This window comes from Anser cygnoides, chromosome 5, assembly GCF_040182565.1.
Source record: "Anser cygnoides isolate HZ-2024a breed goose chromosome 5, Taihu_goose_T2T_genome, whole genome shotgun sequence".
Taxonomy (NCBI): Eukaryota; Metazoa; Chordata; class Aves; order Anseriformes; family Anatidae; genus Anser; species Anser cygnoides.
The window spans coordinates 37,701,900-37,717,073 of NC_089877.1; the positions used below are offsets into that span (position 1 = coordinate 37,701,900).

A 15,174-nucleotide genomic window follows, 5' to 3' on the forward strand; every position below is an offset into this window, starting at 1 on the left:
GCCCTGTGGTGAGAATATAATGCTGTCAGAAAACCTACCTCTGAGCTCTCCTGACAGCTTATTGGGTCTCTCACCACTCCCAGGTCCCATCCTAGCAAGAACAGGCAGGAGACATCAGCCTCAAGCAGGGCCCTCAGACTGGGAAAGGGCTCAAAGTGCTGCTGCAGTACAATAAAGCAGCTGCACACCCTGAGCGCAGTCACAGCTTGCCTGCTAGATAGGAGTACACTTTACTCTCTTTTTTCTTCTAGAAAAGTCCCTTCTGGCTTTGCTAGAAGATTTCACAATTGTCATTGAAGGTAAGAAGTGCCATAAAACCCAGCAACCCATACTCACAGGCAAGACTCCAAGCTGCATGAACAAGAAGGTCAGCTCTATGGTTGCTATCAGGTAGGCGACAAGGATCACTCGTCCCCTCTTGAGCTCTCCCATGTGGTTGCTCTCCCCCTGTGTCTCACTCTTCATCCTCCAGGCTTTCTCCTCACACCCCGAGCTGGCTTTTTCACACGCAGTACTCACGGGGTGACTTACTGCAGGCTGCTGGGCTGAAAAGGGGCACCAAGGTGCGTCCTGGCTGGGAACGTGGAGTATACAAAAGGTGCAAATGCTGTGTTTACAGTTCAAAGCTTAACAGTGTGAAATATGCTGAGTCAGCTTGGCAGGGATTTTCTTTCTTTTTTTCACCCCCCTTTCTCTCATTTACTTCTTAGGCAGGATCAAAAGCAGCCACTCATTGAGCCACTGATCTCATTCTTCAGCCTTGTCCCAGGTGGGCATTGCTCAGAGGACCATCACAGCAAAGACTAGCTTGAGAATCCCAGCAGGGTAAAAGTGGACATTGCCCCAAGTGAGAGCATGTGACAAACCCTTCAGCTCTTTAACTCCTTCTCTTCTCTCACTTCCATTGTCTCTGGTGGCTCAGAAGAGATGACTGGTTTTATCCTTCATGGAAAGCACTTAGGTTTAATTTCTGGAGGTTGCAAGTGAAGCTCACAGCAGAGTGGCTGTCTCCAAGTCCTCGTGCTTCCAGCAATACATTTACATAGATCCTAACTAAACACCAGTCTTACATGCAGCTCCAGTTGTTTTCACCAGGATCTCCTGCTGAACCTTTTCTCCCCACTGCACCAGGTGGTGAAAATTTATAGAGAGCCTGAGCTAGAAAATGTTCACATATGACTCCACTCAGACTACAAATTACTAGCCAAAACCAAAACATAAATATATTTTTTAAAATGTATTAAATCCACACTAATTAGGAGGCTGACTGCAAACTGGAAAATTAAAACAAACAAACAAGACTCATTTGTCCTTTGGGGGTTATGTTTATTTGCTTGCTTGCTTGAGTGCTTAGGGTTTTATTTGTTTGTTTCCTTGCTTGTCTGCTTGGGGTTTTATTTGTTTGCTTACTTGCTGAAGCCTGGAGGTCTGGTTGAGCATTATCTGTATTTTAAAGAGGAACAGAAAACAGAGATCCCAGCACCCTGAATTTGTAGAATCATGGGGCTGTTGCTGGGAAGGGACCTCAGGAGATCTTGTCCACTGTCCTGCTTAAACACACTGGCTCAGCTCTGTTTTTTTGTAGCACATACACAAGTGAATGCTCGACTTCTTGAAATTCTTAAGGCTTTGGTCAGTCCAGCTCTCACATTTCTTGCAGACCCTCTGGTTTGAGGCTCCATCACTGAGCACATCAGCCAGCTGCTTGTTGAGGAGCACCTCTGTGTGGAAACGGAGGCTCAACTCACCACAAAGGCTGAATCCAGAGACAAATACGTACCTCTGCTGGCTTGCACGTAGAGCAGTTCTCAGGGCTGCCAGGTGTCTAGCTAAGCCCAGGGAGAGGGAGCTGTGAGATGTCTGGGTACAGCTTCTTACTCCACAGAGCTCGGTGATTTGGGGCAGGCTGTTGGGCTCTGACTCCCAGTGAGTGATGGGAAGGCCAAGAGATTAATGTTTCACCAGGGGCTGGTGCCATAGTGCTGGAGGCTGCCCAGGAACAACCTTCTGCAAACACATTTGGAGCAAGAGTGAAAAAGCACTTTTAAGGAGAGACACTCCTATACCACTGTGACCACTCGAGCAGACCCAGCTCAGGGCAGCTTAGGAGTCATATCTGTTACTGAAGAAGGAAGGTTACCCAGAGTGCATCCCAATTTAGTAAAGGATTGGTGCCTGGCATTGAGTACATCTAAGCACAAAACAATGGCTTTTTCTGCTCTTTGGGTTTCCTGCAGCACAGCAGCAACATTGTCAAATAAAACTTCCTGGTTTGCGCTGGACAAGCACAATGTACGAATCGCCAGCATTGAATAGAAGAGTAAAATTAATGACAGAGCTCTCTTTACCGAGGTTTTGAGACAATCACAAAAGCAACTCATGCAAATACAATGTAAAACACTGCTTACAGGAAACGTTGCTGACTTGGACTTGAAAAGCTGCAATATTTTGACTGGTAAGTTTGTCTCAGCAACAACTGAAAACAGATCCCACTAAAGCAATGACTTGCACATGCAACCGCCCTCCATCAAATGCCTTCTCCCTCCACAGATGAGCCTCATCCTGCCCAGGGGGCCAGCTCATCTGTATCTGTAATGATAATGATATAATGGGTGGTGTAGGCTGGCGTTGCATTTTAAGGTAAAGGCACTTTCTGGATCAGCGGTGGACTACACCCCGTGTAGCACTCAGCCACTGATGAGTTGTATTTAAAGAATAAAGTTTAATTTTAAAAATGGGGAGGAATACCTTATGAATAGCAGATGAATTTTCTTGGGTAGCATAAATAAACTTTAAATGGACAGATATCCCAGGGAGACTGCGCTGAAAGCAAGTGAGGAGATAAATGTAAATGTCTTGTGATTAAACTGCAGATTAGGCTATTAGCTATGCATTAAGTCTTGACACTTATTCTCAACATTTTGGAGTATTTATAGTTGCCCTCCCTGGTATATCTTTCCTGAGGCCTATTTATCTGGTGATCTGTGGAAAAATAGAGTGAGAAATCTGAGAACATCTTTTAAAAAATAGTAAAGACCTAGTGTTTATGTTACTTGGGCAGAAATCTTTCTCAAATCACTGGAGATGGGAAGAAAGGCCAGCTAAAAGTACATGGAGAGGGGAAACCCACCCACAGCAACACCAGCAGTTGAAAATATTGGTTGAAAAAGGGTAAATCGTGAGGAAATGAGTCCTGGATCCTTTTGTCAGATTGAGTTTTCTGACAGAGGAAGGTTAATATGACCTGGAACAACACGAAGTGCTCTGGGTGGGATTTAGCTGTCAGAACAAGATTTACAGCCTCAAAAGAGCCTTTAAGGGCCACAGAAGTGCTGGCCAGCAGTGATAGGCATCTCTCAGGCATCAAATCCTCTGTCGATGTGAGCTCTCCCTCTATGAGAAGAAAAAACAAAACAAAACAAAAAAAGAGTGGGATGAGTCAAATTCTCCTCCAGAACAAAAAAAAAACAACCCTTATGGAAACACAACCCCCTGGGAACCATCATGTCCAAAGTATGGGAGAGGAAAAGGAACCAGTCCCCTGAAGCAATTCCCAAATACCTGTGAGCCCACCTGCACTGTAGGAGCAGCCCAGGAAGGAGACCACGATGCTTTTGGTCAAGAAATGCTCTCCTAACGGGAACCCAAGATGCTCCACGGGCTGGTGTCAGTCAGCACATCGGGACATCCCTCCCTTCCCCGTCCCCAAGCGCAATGGGCTCATCTGTAGTCTGCTGAAAGATTTATACTGTTGAGCAAATAAGAGTGTATATGGCCCAGGACAGCCAGAATTATGTCCCATGTTTGTTGACTGATTTATTCTTTTGTTTAATTGTGTTCACACACACACAAAAAAAAGGCAGCTTGCTAATGAACGGAAAAAGAATCCACATGGCCAGCAAAAATAAAAAAAAAAAAGCCATGTTTAGTTTACAAAATAGCAAAATAGCATAGTCTTCAGGGATTTTCATAAAAACTACGGAGACAGTCCAAATCGGCAATGAAATCAGATTCCCAGTGGCTGCAGAACTCTTTTGGCTCTTTCTATGTGTGTATTAAATTGCAAAAAAGCAATTATTTATAATTTGTTTTTATAAAAATGCTAGTGTGCTTGTTCTGCCTGGCAAATTATTTTGTAAAATGGAAAAAGCCCATTGTTCATTCTTTTGGTAAAGTCTTTGTTACTTAGCATATTAAACTGCAGATCACATTTTATCTGAAATAGGGCTGGTTATTACTGACTTTTTAATGGTAAAGCCCCAAAGCTCCATCTAATACCAAGGCCCCGTCTGGTGCCCTGCAAACACAAAAAGAGCTCCAGACTTGGATGAGGGAAAAGAATTGGATCCTCCTCGCCTTACAGATGGGACAGTAACAGCCAGCAGGGTGTGATGGCTGGTCTGAAATCACAGAGGAAGTCTGTGGAAGAGGCTGGAATCAGATTCGATCATCCTTTGGACGCCAGTCCTGCTGCTTAACCACAGGGCAGTAGAAACTGCCTCTCTCATACTCTGGATAAATTAAACCAGAAGAGAACATTTCTGAATGCTGGAATCTGACATCCAAACATGTGCATGGGGTAGAGACTGTGTCAATTGTAGAAGGGTTTTGGAAAAAATACCGCGGCCTGAATTCAGGAGAGTCACACCAAGAATAACATGACCAAATAGGATGAAAACTCTCAGCTCTTTGCACCCATCCAGTCTTACCAGCTCCAGCAGGACCTTGCTGGGACAGTCTTCTCCCAGGTGCTGCCATGGCCCACCTCTGTCCCCAAATCCCTCCTGGGGGAATGGAGAGCCCTCGAGTTTCAGTCAGCTGCTCCTAAAGAGAAGGGGTGCTGGGCGAATCTGGAGAGCAGCCACCGACCTACTCCTGAAAGTGAAAGCCTCAAAACATAGCAAATGCCACCAGCCTCCAGCAGTCTGTCATACTGAGGCACTGAGGAAACAGCAAGAAAAAAGACTCCTCCCACACTGAAATCCTCGACCGGGTGAGTACTGCAGCCCATGGGGTCTCTCGATGGCTCTGTCCCTCCTGGGCAAGGGGTGATGTCCCCCAGCGGTGCCCTTGGGGATGGCCAGGAGCGATGGACACTTCTGCTGTCTCTGCAGTTGTGTCTTCAGCCTACGGGCACGTCGGCGTGACCGACCTCCAGACAGCTTGCTGCTGGGTAATGGATGGAGCCCCACGCTCCAAGATACACACAGTGCTTTGGGAGTCCAAGGTCCTTATCCAAAGAACATGCTAGATGTGACAAAAACGGATACGGGCAAATAAAGCCTCACGTTCAGCCCTCAATATGCAATGTTTCATTCAACTGGTATTATACAGCCACCTTCTGGAATCACAGCAATGTCTGGAATGCAAAAGCTGTTTATCATTTAAATAACATTTAAGCCATTATAATTTATATGAGAATTGTAAATGATTTGGGCTGTATGAAGCTTCTTGTTGCGGTTTGTCACAGGAATGCTGTAGATTTCCTCTGCACACATTACATTCTGCAAACAATGGGAGCCTGAGACATTTTCAGCTAGTCTTGAGCCTCCTGCATTTACCAAAACATTTTCCTGTGTCAGAATCAAACAATTGCCTGATTTATAACTCTCAGGCATTTGAGAGACCACCAGCAACACAATGTAACAAAAATCTCTCTGTTGGTTAGCCGTCCAACTAAGCTATACCCAGCACAAACAAAACACGGATGTGTATTTAATGTTCCTGCTAATGTATGTTTCTGCACAAGGCAATTAGAGAGCTGCAAAGCATGTGTCTGTAAAACCTTGCACATCCCGACCACGGTTTCCCTGCACAGAGGAGGGTCTGTGCTACATTCCCAGAAAAACCCCTATCTGCTCGTGGGCCAGGGGAGATGTGCATCCCCTCCCATTCTCCTTGCTGGTTTCTCCATGAGGTCTCCAGACCTCCGTGGAGCCTCCTTGGGATGTGGAGAAAAGGGCGTGGCTGCCCCATGCCCAGCTCCTTCTGCTCTGTGGGTTGGACAACCCTATGGTGCAGATATTCACTGCACACACACGGACGAGGCGGGACAAAGGAGGAGGGCTATCCGTAAACATGCAGGGCTGGATTTACCAGCAGCTCAGAGGTGGTGACACCTCCCGAGGTGGCCAGACGCCAGCAGTGTTTGTATTTTGCCAGCCAGGCTCACATCACCTGTACCAGGGATAGAAGCTGTAGCCAGCTCTGCCTGGGGATAACGCTCGCAATCTTGATTTTAGCTAGGGAGACAAGAGGTATGGTTTCCCCACTACATTTCGGTTCAAACCACAGGAAGACTTTGGAGACCATTCACTGTTTCCTCCTGGCCTTCCCACCCTCCCTCAGCTTGAATTTGCCCAACACAAAAAGAAATCAGCATGACTTTGGGCTCATTGCTTACGGCAGTTCTTCAGAACTTCTTCAGAAGTTTGAAACAGCACTAGGCCCGCTGAAAGAGATTTTCCTATCTGTGCAGAATCAAAGTAAACTTTACATGCTGTTGGAGAGGGCTGGAATAGTACAAGAGCAGCTCACCTGGAGCTATGCCCTCTGCTTCACACAGTTATTTTCCAGAGCACACGATTCCCAACATCAAAGTCTCCGTGCACTAAAACTAGGACCCATCATAGGCCTTTCCCAGAAATGAAGCAAACCCTGCAAATTTGCAATCCAAGCTGGTTCAGCACCAGCCCTGCCAAAGCAGTGATGGGACCAGAGCATTTTGCCAATACTCAGGTATTTGAAACAGAGAAAAAAGGTGCTGCTGCAACAAGCGGCCAACTTGTTTTCCTAATGCCCGAGCAGACAGCAGTGGGATTATCTCTGTAAGTCCCCGTAAGGGAGGGTGCTAGGAGGAAATTCCCACTGCCTTCCTGTGTTGACCAGGTGCTGGAGACTCCTCTTCAAAGTGACACCAATCTCCTCTGCAACGCTGCCCAGACTCTCTTCTCCTTACAGTCAAGATGAAACAAGAAGGATTTAATCATTTCCACTCCTCTCTGCCCAGCACAGCCAGGACAGCATGAAGGATTATACTCCTCCTGAGCCTCAGCAATAAATCATTTGCCAAAAATCCATCCAACTCTGCACAAATGAAGCCACCACTGCATCCCCCTCACTGTAAGCACCCTCAGAAACCATGGACTGGCTCAGTCCTTGTGATGCACCAAGAGGAAAGAACCTAGATTAAATTTGCTGTTGGGATTTTTTCCTTCAGTCTTTTGCATCCAGCTCCTCTGCTGCTTTTGCTGTTAGCAAACATTTGTTTCTGACTCACTCAGTCATGACAACGTTTGAGAACGCGGTTCATGCTGGAAGTATTTGTACCACGTCAGTCTGAAATGCCGCCATGTGCCACCGTACGCACAGACTTTGCTGTGCAGGGCACATGCTTATTTATAAATAACCAGGGCTTGCTTATGCTCTTCCCAGGACAGATGCCATGCTTGTGTTGGAGATAAGATTCTCTCTTTGACTTTAAACAACATGGAGAGACTCCATGCAGAATATGTTACTGTGTGACATGACCAAGAGAATCGTAATGCTCATGCTGGCAAAGCTGCCTGCTGGAGGACAGCGAGATACCTGCTAGCATCGGGGCAAAAGCCTGCCTTTGATTGCACCTTTGTGAAGCTGTTTCACCAAGAGCCAATTACAACATGACATAAGCATGTTTATAGTGCTATGCCAGCTACAATTAACTCCCTGCCCTATCTGAACACATACCGTACTGCAGGCAGGGCAGCCTCCATACAGTTAGACTGGCTGCAGGAGGAACGTGATGGACGCCCCCCTGGGAGCCCAACGACTCGCTCCCTTGCAGGTTCACCGCCGGCTGTGTTGTGCTTGGTCCTTGTTCAGAGCCTGCAGCCACATTAATGCCAGGAGTCCACGAGGCAGATTACAAAATGATCACTTCTTGAGATTAGGGAAAGCTTCAGCGCCGCGTCTTCAGAAAGTTACTATGCTGAACGCAAATGTAAAGCTGTAGGCGAGGAGATAAATTAATTAAAGAATTGCATATGGGAGGCTGGGGGGTGGGGGGAATTATCTCACCTCGCTGCATCATCGTAAGCTATCTCACAGCCCATCGCGGGGATCGGAGGGAGCGGCAAACAAGAGGGAACCCAGCCTGGGGAGCGGGATAACGTGCACCTTAACCTCATTTTCACAGCTTGAACTGAAGGCATTCTCCCATCCAGAGGTCTTGCCAAGGAGTCAAATGGGCTCGAAATAACCTGCAAAACCTAGAGGCGGGTGAATTCGGCTGCCATGCATTTTGATACCCTGGCAGTTCTGCACACCCTGGACGGATTTAAGACCTGTACCCCCTGCCAGAGCCCACCCGAGGCAGCCCACCCAGGCACCTGGCACCTCCGGGGGGCAGCGGGCGGCTCCACCGGGCCCGGCCGACATTAGAGGGCACCATTGCCCCGCGTATCGGGGCCAGCCCGGGCACGGTCAGGCTGCATCTTCCAGGGCTGGGATTTTTTTATTTTTATTTTTTTAAATGTAGGTTTTGTTTCCTTTAGGTGTGGCTGGGATCCATCTGAGGATACTCCTGGTGTGCTTCCTGCTCTTCCTGGGCTTGTTTTTTTGGATCAGGTACTTCCTGCAGGAGCTGAGGCCACAAGTGATCTCCTTCAGCAGTCATTGCACAACTGCCAGCATCGACGCAGTGTTCACCTAAAAAACAGTACATTGAAAATAAAACTGGGGTAATGGACTCTCTCCCAGTACAGGAATTAGAAACAACCTATAGAAGCATAGAATAGCCCAAGTTGGAGGAGACCCAAAAAGCTATTCTGAGAATAGTATTACCGTGGATCCACTATGAAAAGCAAAGGGGCAGCAGCACAGCAAGGCTAGCTTCTTCTCAGAGCCAAGAAGAAATAAAAAAAAAAAGGGGGGGGGGGGGGATTAAGTGAAATTAAATGAAATAAAGCGCTTTTCTGAGATTTGAGTTTTTGACTGATTTTGAAAATTCAACAAGGAATATACAGCAATCTAAACTGAAGAAAACCCACCAGCATTTTTTCAGGGTTTTGTTCAGATTATCCTCCCACATTTTAACCCCTGAACTAGCATGTTTTTGCCTGGCTATCAAATCAGATAACTTGACTTTTTATTGCTGTTCTGAATGTACGTGGGCTTTAATAATTTGAAAGGTCACTTAGATGGTGAAAGAGCCCCAAGCAGAAGCCTTGACAGCCTGCACTGGCTTGAACTTTAGTTGTGGCTTATATAAGCAGGACTCCAAAGTACCACACAAAATTGCCACTGGTATAAACGCAAAACTGCAAACCATGCGTGATCACATGCACAGTAAAAGAGAACTGCATGGGAGATAAAGTACTAGCGTTTATTGTTCTACATATCTGCTAAAACAATTATCAAATACAACATGTCCTGAAGTGAGGCGAGTGCATTTAGACTGCACTAAATTAATTCTGAGTTAAATGTTGCTAGGTGTATAGGACAAAGCCCTGTTTAGGGAACTGAGATGGGACCAAAATAGAAGGCTTGAACCCAGAACCTGGGTCTGTTTGTCTGGCAGCACTTCGAGAACTGGACCGTTCATGCAGGAGATGCTGAGACTCCAGCAGATGGAGGAGTGTCATGGGGATGTGTTTGCCTCCACCACCCCTCTACTGCGAAGAAGTTAAACTGCAGTTCTATGACCACCATCCCTGCCAGAATGACAGTGCAAGGGCTCTCTGTTTTGTTACCTTACTAACACCTTAACATTACTGAATGTGCTCACTTGCTTCTTGCTCACTTTGCAGTGTGAGGACCTTTCCTCCCCTATCTGCCAAGGCAGCGACCTCGGCCCTCGCTCTGATGGCCACCCTGGACTCCTTCCAAACAGGAACAAACGTAATAAACCTCCTGCAGTCACAATCCCTACAATGATACACAAGCCATAAAGGAGCTCGCCTTCCCTCCCCTCACCCTCCGAAACAGAGCAGCCAGCAGGAATACATGCTCAAGTCATTGTTTTCTCCAACATCAGCAGATATGGTTCTGGGTATGCAGAGCTAATCGGTCTTTTTGAGCAAAAATGCTTCATTCTTACAGGGCATTGTTCTAAGCATAACGATGACTCCTCCGCTCTGCACTGGAGCGGGAATTTCCAAAGAAGTGAATGGGCCCTTGGGTAAGGCTTTGAGGCTCATGTTGGGCAAACTGCTCATCTAGTGGCTCATACCATATTCCTCTGGCCTTAAAGTTCACAAACTCACTAAATTAACACCACATCTCTGTGCAGACAGTGCTCCCTCCTCACACGAGCTGGATGCTTACCTTCCATGCAGAAGACAAGCTTGGACACTACCAGAAATGGCAACTGCGAGCAAAAAGTCCCCCACATTGTCACCATCAATGTAGTATTACCAGACACACACACACACACAAAAAAAAAAAAAAAAAAAAAAAACATGTCAAAGAGATGGAGAGCACCAGGAATGAGGAAGATGAGCTAAAATAACCCCATCAGACACTAAAACCTTGAACATGAGCTGCTTTACCTCCCAGGTGAGCTGGAAGGCAAAGTGGCCTCCCACCCGTGGCAACCCCTGCAAATGCTTTCCTGCTAAAAGCAGAGCTCCTCGCATCCCTCGAGCGCTACGTAAATATTGGCTAACCTCCGAAAATGCTTTGGAAGGCCTGAGACGAAGGTTTTCAGAGTGTACTCCCACATCTTGCAAATAGCAGGGAAGTTTGCTCACTCAGCCTCTGTTGCAGGAATGCATAAAACCAAGGAGGCCGAAAACAGGAAAGGCGGCCAGGAGGACCACAGCAGGTTAGCAAGGGCTCCTCACAAAGAGCTCCTGTCTGCAGGGACTCGACCACCGCCATTTTGCTCCAACTTGAATAGAAGGTACTTTTTTCAGCAGGTTTCCCATTCTACACAGTTTATTTCTAAACACAACCCGCCCCTTGGGGCGGGGAGAGGTGGATGTGGCGCCATGGCCAATGCGCTCCCCTATCACACCAGCATGGCTCCTTGCCTTCTCTTCTCACCCTGGCCTAACCCTCACTGACCCACGCTCACCTACCACCCATTCAGACACAGAGTCACCACGAGGGATTTCTTGGGAGCTGCTCGGGTGACATCCTTTGGGCCAGGAGACCTCCTGGGGGCCACTTCAGGAAGGACACTGTGGTGGTATTTCCACATCGGTCTGCCTCACACAAGAAACCAAGAGTACCTGTTGAGAACACCACACCCAAACAGCTATCTTAAAATGGATAAAAGTCTTCACCTGTTCTAAAGCACCTGTGCTACCCAGTTGTGAAATGAGTGACCTGGGGCCTGACCTGCAAACCAAAGCACGGCCAGGGGACCTGCACCCTGAACACATTTGTGGTGTCTTCTTTTCACCACTGCAAAGCTACAGACCTACAGACCTCTGTCTGAGAGCCCTCCCACCCCCACAGACATCAGAAATGATGTTGGGAGACCAAGCTCATTGTGACATCTCAAAGCCTGGGTGCTGAAAGACCCTCCCCACAGGTCCCATACTAGGGACCTCACGAGTCCCAAAGTGGGGGCATCACTGGGCCCTGCCACTCCTTGGGAGTGGGGCTGAAGATGTGGTTGGCAGTGGCCACAGACACGGGGAAAACAGTGCGGAGGGGCAAAGGGCATCTTGGGTACTTATCTTCCCTCCTTGCTCGCAGAGGGGGCAAAGGGCATCTTGTGTACATATCTTCCCTCCTTGCTCGCAGAGAAGCTCACCATGGTACCGAGCCTCTGATGATGGTGCTCTGGGCCCAGTCTTGGCACCATGTCTGATCATGCTCCCTCCACCCCCCCCTTCATTTTGCGCTCCCCCATCCCAAAACAACAAAAGGCAATGACTGCAGTGACCTGCAGAAAATGTGAAGCGCAAGCCAGCTGATCCGTGGCAACACAATAGCGAGATTAGTTCATCTGCAGTGAACAAACATGTATTATGTGGGTTTAAAAGTTAGGAGAGGAAAATGCTGTGGTTTTCATGTATTTCTATTCAGCGAGGCTGCGACTTATTACTTCCATGCAGCCGAGCAGTCCTATTTTTAAAAATAGCCCTCAGCTTGTTTTGAGATCTGCAAGCATCCCGCTTTGTTTTGCAGCAGCGTAATAAAAACCCCGAGCCGGCAGCGGTCCCGCTGTCCTCCCCCCGCGCGCCCTACGGATGCTGCAAAACGTCCCCTCGGGGAAAAAAAAAAAAAAAAAAAAAGAAGTAAAAAGGCTAAAACATAACGATGATGCCACAGACACACACACCCCACCTCCGGGCTGGCAAGGCGGGAGGGAGGGGATAAAAACAAGCCCGAAAATCGCCGGGGAGGCGTCGGCGGAGCTGCGGCCGGCGGCAGACAAAGGCGGCGGCGGGCGGGGAGCTCCGCGGCCGCCCCCCCGGGGCCGGGCCAGCGCCGGGGCCGCCCCCCCCGGCCCGATGCGGCGGGGCCGGGCCGGGCCGGGCCAATGCGGCCGGCGGCGGAGCGGCGCTGCCCGGCGCAGCCAATGGAGGGCGCGGGCAGGAGGGCTGCCGTCGGGGGCCGGGGGGGCGGCGGGGGGGCTGCCGCCAATCGCGGCGGGCTGCTGGCAGGGAAACGCCGTGCTGCTAATGGGTGTTTTGCTCGGCCTCGAGGGGAGCGGGGTTTAAAAGCGGGGCGGCCGGGGGAAGGGGCTCAGAGGCGGGGAGGCAAGGCTGCGGGACGCGACGGGACTGGCGGCGAGGAGGAGCGGCGGGGGGCCCTCACGCAGCCAGCCAGCCACGCACCCCCCCCTCCACCCACCCATGGCCGACGTGCATCTCTCCGGCCCCCCGGCCCTGGAGCGCCTGGCGGCCCGACGGGCGCTGCTGGCCGGCCATGACCGCAGCGCCGTCTGCAGGAGCCTCTTCGGGCCGGTGGACCACGAGGAGCTGGGCCGGGAGCTGCGGAGCCGCCTGCGGGAGATGGGCGAGGCCGACCAACGCCGCTGGGACTACAACTTCCACACCGACACCCCGCTGCCCCCCGCGCCCGGCCGCCTGCGCTGGGAGGAGGTGGAAGGCGGCGCCGTGCCCGCTTTCTACCGGGAGACCCTGCAGGTGGGGCGCCGTCGGGTCCCCCTACGCCGGGCTCCCCCGGCACCGTCGCCCCCCGCCGCCGGCAAGGGGGCTCCGGGGGGGCGGCTGAGCCGGGAGAACCGCGCCGCGCCCCCCGCTCCTCGCCGCCGCGCCGCCCGACGGAGCGGCGCCGCCGCCCGCATCACAGGTGCGTGCCCCGACGGGGGGAGCGGGGAGTTGGGTCCTCCCCCCCCTTTTCGCCCCCCCCCCCCCCCCCGTGCACCCTCTCCGCCTCGCTGACGCCCCCTCTCTCGTCGTCCCCCCCCCTCCAGATTTCTTCGCCAGGAGGAAACGGCCGGCGCAGCCCAAGGCAGCGGCCGAGCGCCCCCCCGGCTGCGCGTCCCCCCCCGCCGCCGTGCCGGCTGAGCAGACCCCCCGCAAGCGGCTCCGGTGAGCCAGGTGAGGAGCACTCGGAGGGAGGATGATGCTCGGGTAGGGGGCTTCCTATTAATTTACGTATCCCATCATAATTTTTTATTTTTTTTCCCCGCCCCCCCCTAGATTTTTGCACTACGGCACCCACGGGAGAGGCGCGCAGCCCCGGGGGCGAGGCGCCCCCCCAGGCACGGCCAACCGGGGCCCCCCCGCCCGGCCCGGGCCCCGGAGCGGAGCCGGAGCGAAACCGGAGCGGAGCCGGAGCCACAGGCGCAGCGCCCGGCCGCGCACGGAGCAGTGTTACCGTACAACTGTGCAATGTATTACGTTCTATATAGAAATGTATTATGCCTAATGTGAGTACACTGGCCAGAAGTGTAAAGCTTTAAAAGTCATTTATATGAAATGTTTAATCTCTGCTGATCTCTCAGTGCAAGAAAAAAAAAAAGGAAAAGGTGGAGGAAAAAAAGAAAAAAGCAAGTGTATATTTGTACAAAAACGTTTTTTAAGAGTTATACTAACTTATATTTTCTATTTATGTCAGAAATGTGGATAACTGATTGACATCCAATAGTCTTTTTTTTTCTTTTGGTTAAGCCAAAGGGCACTATATTTGCTTTTGTTATTTACAAAATGTAAATTTATTTTTATAGTTTTTTTTTTTTGCATTCGCAAGATGTAGTTATGAATCAAAACATTTTTTAGAATTTACTTGAAGACAAATCTGTTTCAATGGTTCCTGAGCCGGTTTGTACCACTGCCATTGCAAATAATGCCACAACTTCAAATAATAATAATAAAAAAATCCAGGAAACCCTTGCAATGCTGCTTGGTGTGTGTTGTGCAGATGTCCCAGGGAGCTGGGGAGGTGACTGTGATCACTGAGGCCTAAGCCCGTGTTGCTCCATGCACTGTGGCTGCATCCACACCCCCCTGTGCAGTGCAAAGCTGCCCCCAGTTGCTGGAGGAAAGGACTTGGTGGCTTGTGACCACATGTGTGTGAGTGCTGCTGGAGTTAAAGTGAGGTAGGGAACACACACCCATGGAAGCCCCAAATTCAGCCTTTCTACGCTTTGTTTTTACCTTCTCCTCTTGCCGAAGGTGGGCCCAAGACCCCTCCAGGCTTTGGGGCTGCCCCACACTAAGTGGGGGTAATGAGGGGTGGGGACAGCCCCTCAGCAGGCTCTGTATGGGGGGACCCTTGCAACCTGCATGCCCCCACCCTACATTACTGCAGGGTAAAGCTTCCCCATCCTTCTGGTCCAAGCCCAGCATTAATTTTGAGGAAAATCCTGCAATTCCAGCTATAAATGGGGGGAGCAGAACAGCCACGAGGCAAAATACATGAGTACAGCACCCAGTGCTGGCACGGCCACGCACCCCCGTGCAGCTCACAGGGGGCACCCCGGGCACGCGCCCTGAGCCCTGTGCTGGGGAGGTGTGGGGGGGGCAGCCACCTGCAGGGGGCCCAATCCTGGCCACAGGTGGTGCTGGAGAGCGGAGGAGGGGAGCGGCTGGCTGGATTTGTCCCTTTTAAGCCCTAGGAGCTGCGCGATGATGCTATTTCACGGATCTGGGGGGGGGGGGGGGGCGAGAGGGGGGCAGCCAGGAGAAGGCGGCCGAGGGTTTACCCGCATCGGCGCTCCCCGGCCCCTGCAGCGCTTGCCTCTGCCCCCCCCGTCACGGCCGCGAAACG

The 15,174-nt window shown here is 50.6% G+C and overlaps 2 protein-coding genes and 1 long non-coding RNA gene across 5 annotated transcripts in view; 1 reads left to right on the top strand and 2 right to left on the bottom strand.

Moving 5' to 3' along the window:
- The window catches only part of SLC22A18 (solute carrier family 22 member 18), a 57,432-nt gene extending 55,827 nt beyond the window's left edge, over window positions 1–1,605 (bottom strand). The window contains exon 1 of one of the 2 annotated variants that reach the window (XM_048066686.2): window positions 337–1,605. In XM_048066686.2, coding sequence (XP_047922643.1) covers window positions 337–465 — 129 coding nt within the window. In that variant the 5' untranslated portion in view covers window positions 466–1,605. The remainder of the gene's footprint in view (window positions 1–336) is intronic. The other variant, XM_048066685.2, reaches the window with a different exon arrangement.
- A 2,770-nt stretch (window positions 1,606–4,375) lies between these two features.
- LOC136790924 (uncharacterized) lies at window positions 4,376–12,240 on the bottom strand. The gene is made up of 3 exons (XR_010831792.1): window positions 11,268–12,240; window positions 8,059–8,688; window positions 4,376–7,987 (listed from the first exon to the last, which is right to left on the bottom strand). It is a non-coding gene; the product is annotated as an uncharacterized lncRNA (long non-coding RNA).
- A 342-nt stretch (window positions 12,241–12,582) lies between these two features.
- On the top strand, window positions 12,583–14,301 carry CDKN1C (cyclin dependent kinase inhibitor 1C). Of its 2 annotated transcripts, none has more exons than XM_066997892.1 (3): window positions 12,583–13,085; window positions 13,376–13,502; window positions 13,605–14,301. In XM_066997892.1, the coding sequence occupies exons 1-3, from the start codon at window positions 12,792–12,794 to the stop codon at window positions 13,814–13,816; spliced, it is 633 nt and encodes a 210-aa protein (XP_066853993.1). In that variant the 5' UTR covers window positions 12,583–12,791; the 3' UTR covers window positions 13,817–14,301. The 2 variants fall into 2 exon arrangements, with proteins under 2 accessions (XP_066853993.1, XP_066853994.1); XM_066997893.1 differs by having other exon boundaries at window positions 12,616–13,251.
- Window positions 14,302–15,174: the final 873 nt, after the last annotated feature.

Coding starts and splice junctions, on each gene's coding strand:
- CDKN1C (XM_066997892.1), top strand. CDS start 12,792: ATGGCCGACGTGCATCTCTCCGGCCCCCCGGCCCTGGAGCGCCTGGCG. Junction 13,086..13,375: donor TCTACCGGGAGACCCTGCAG/GTGGGGCGCCGT, acceptor CCCCCCCTCCAG/ATTTCTTCGCCAGGAGGAAA. Junction 13,503..13,604: donor AAGCGGCTCCGGTGAGCCAG/GTGAGGAGCACT, acceptor GCCCCCCCCTAG/ATTTTTGCACTACGGCACCC.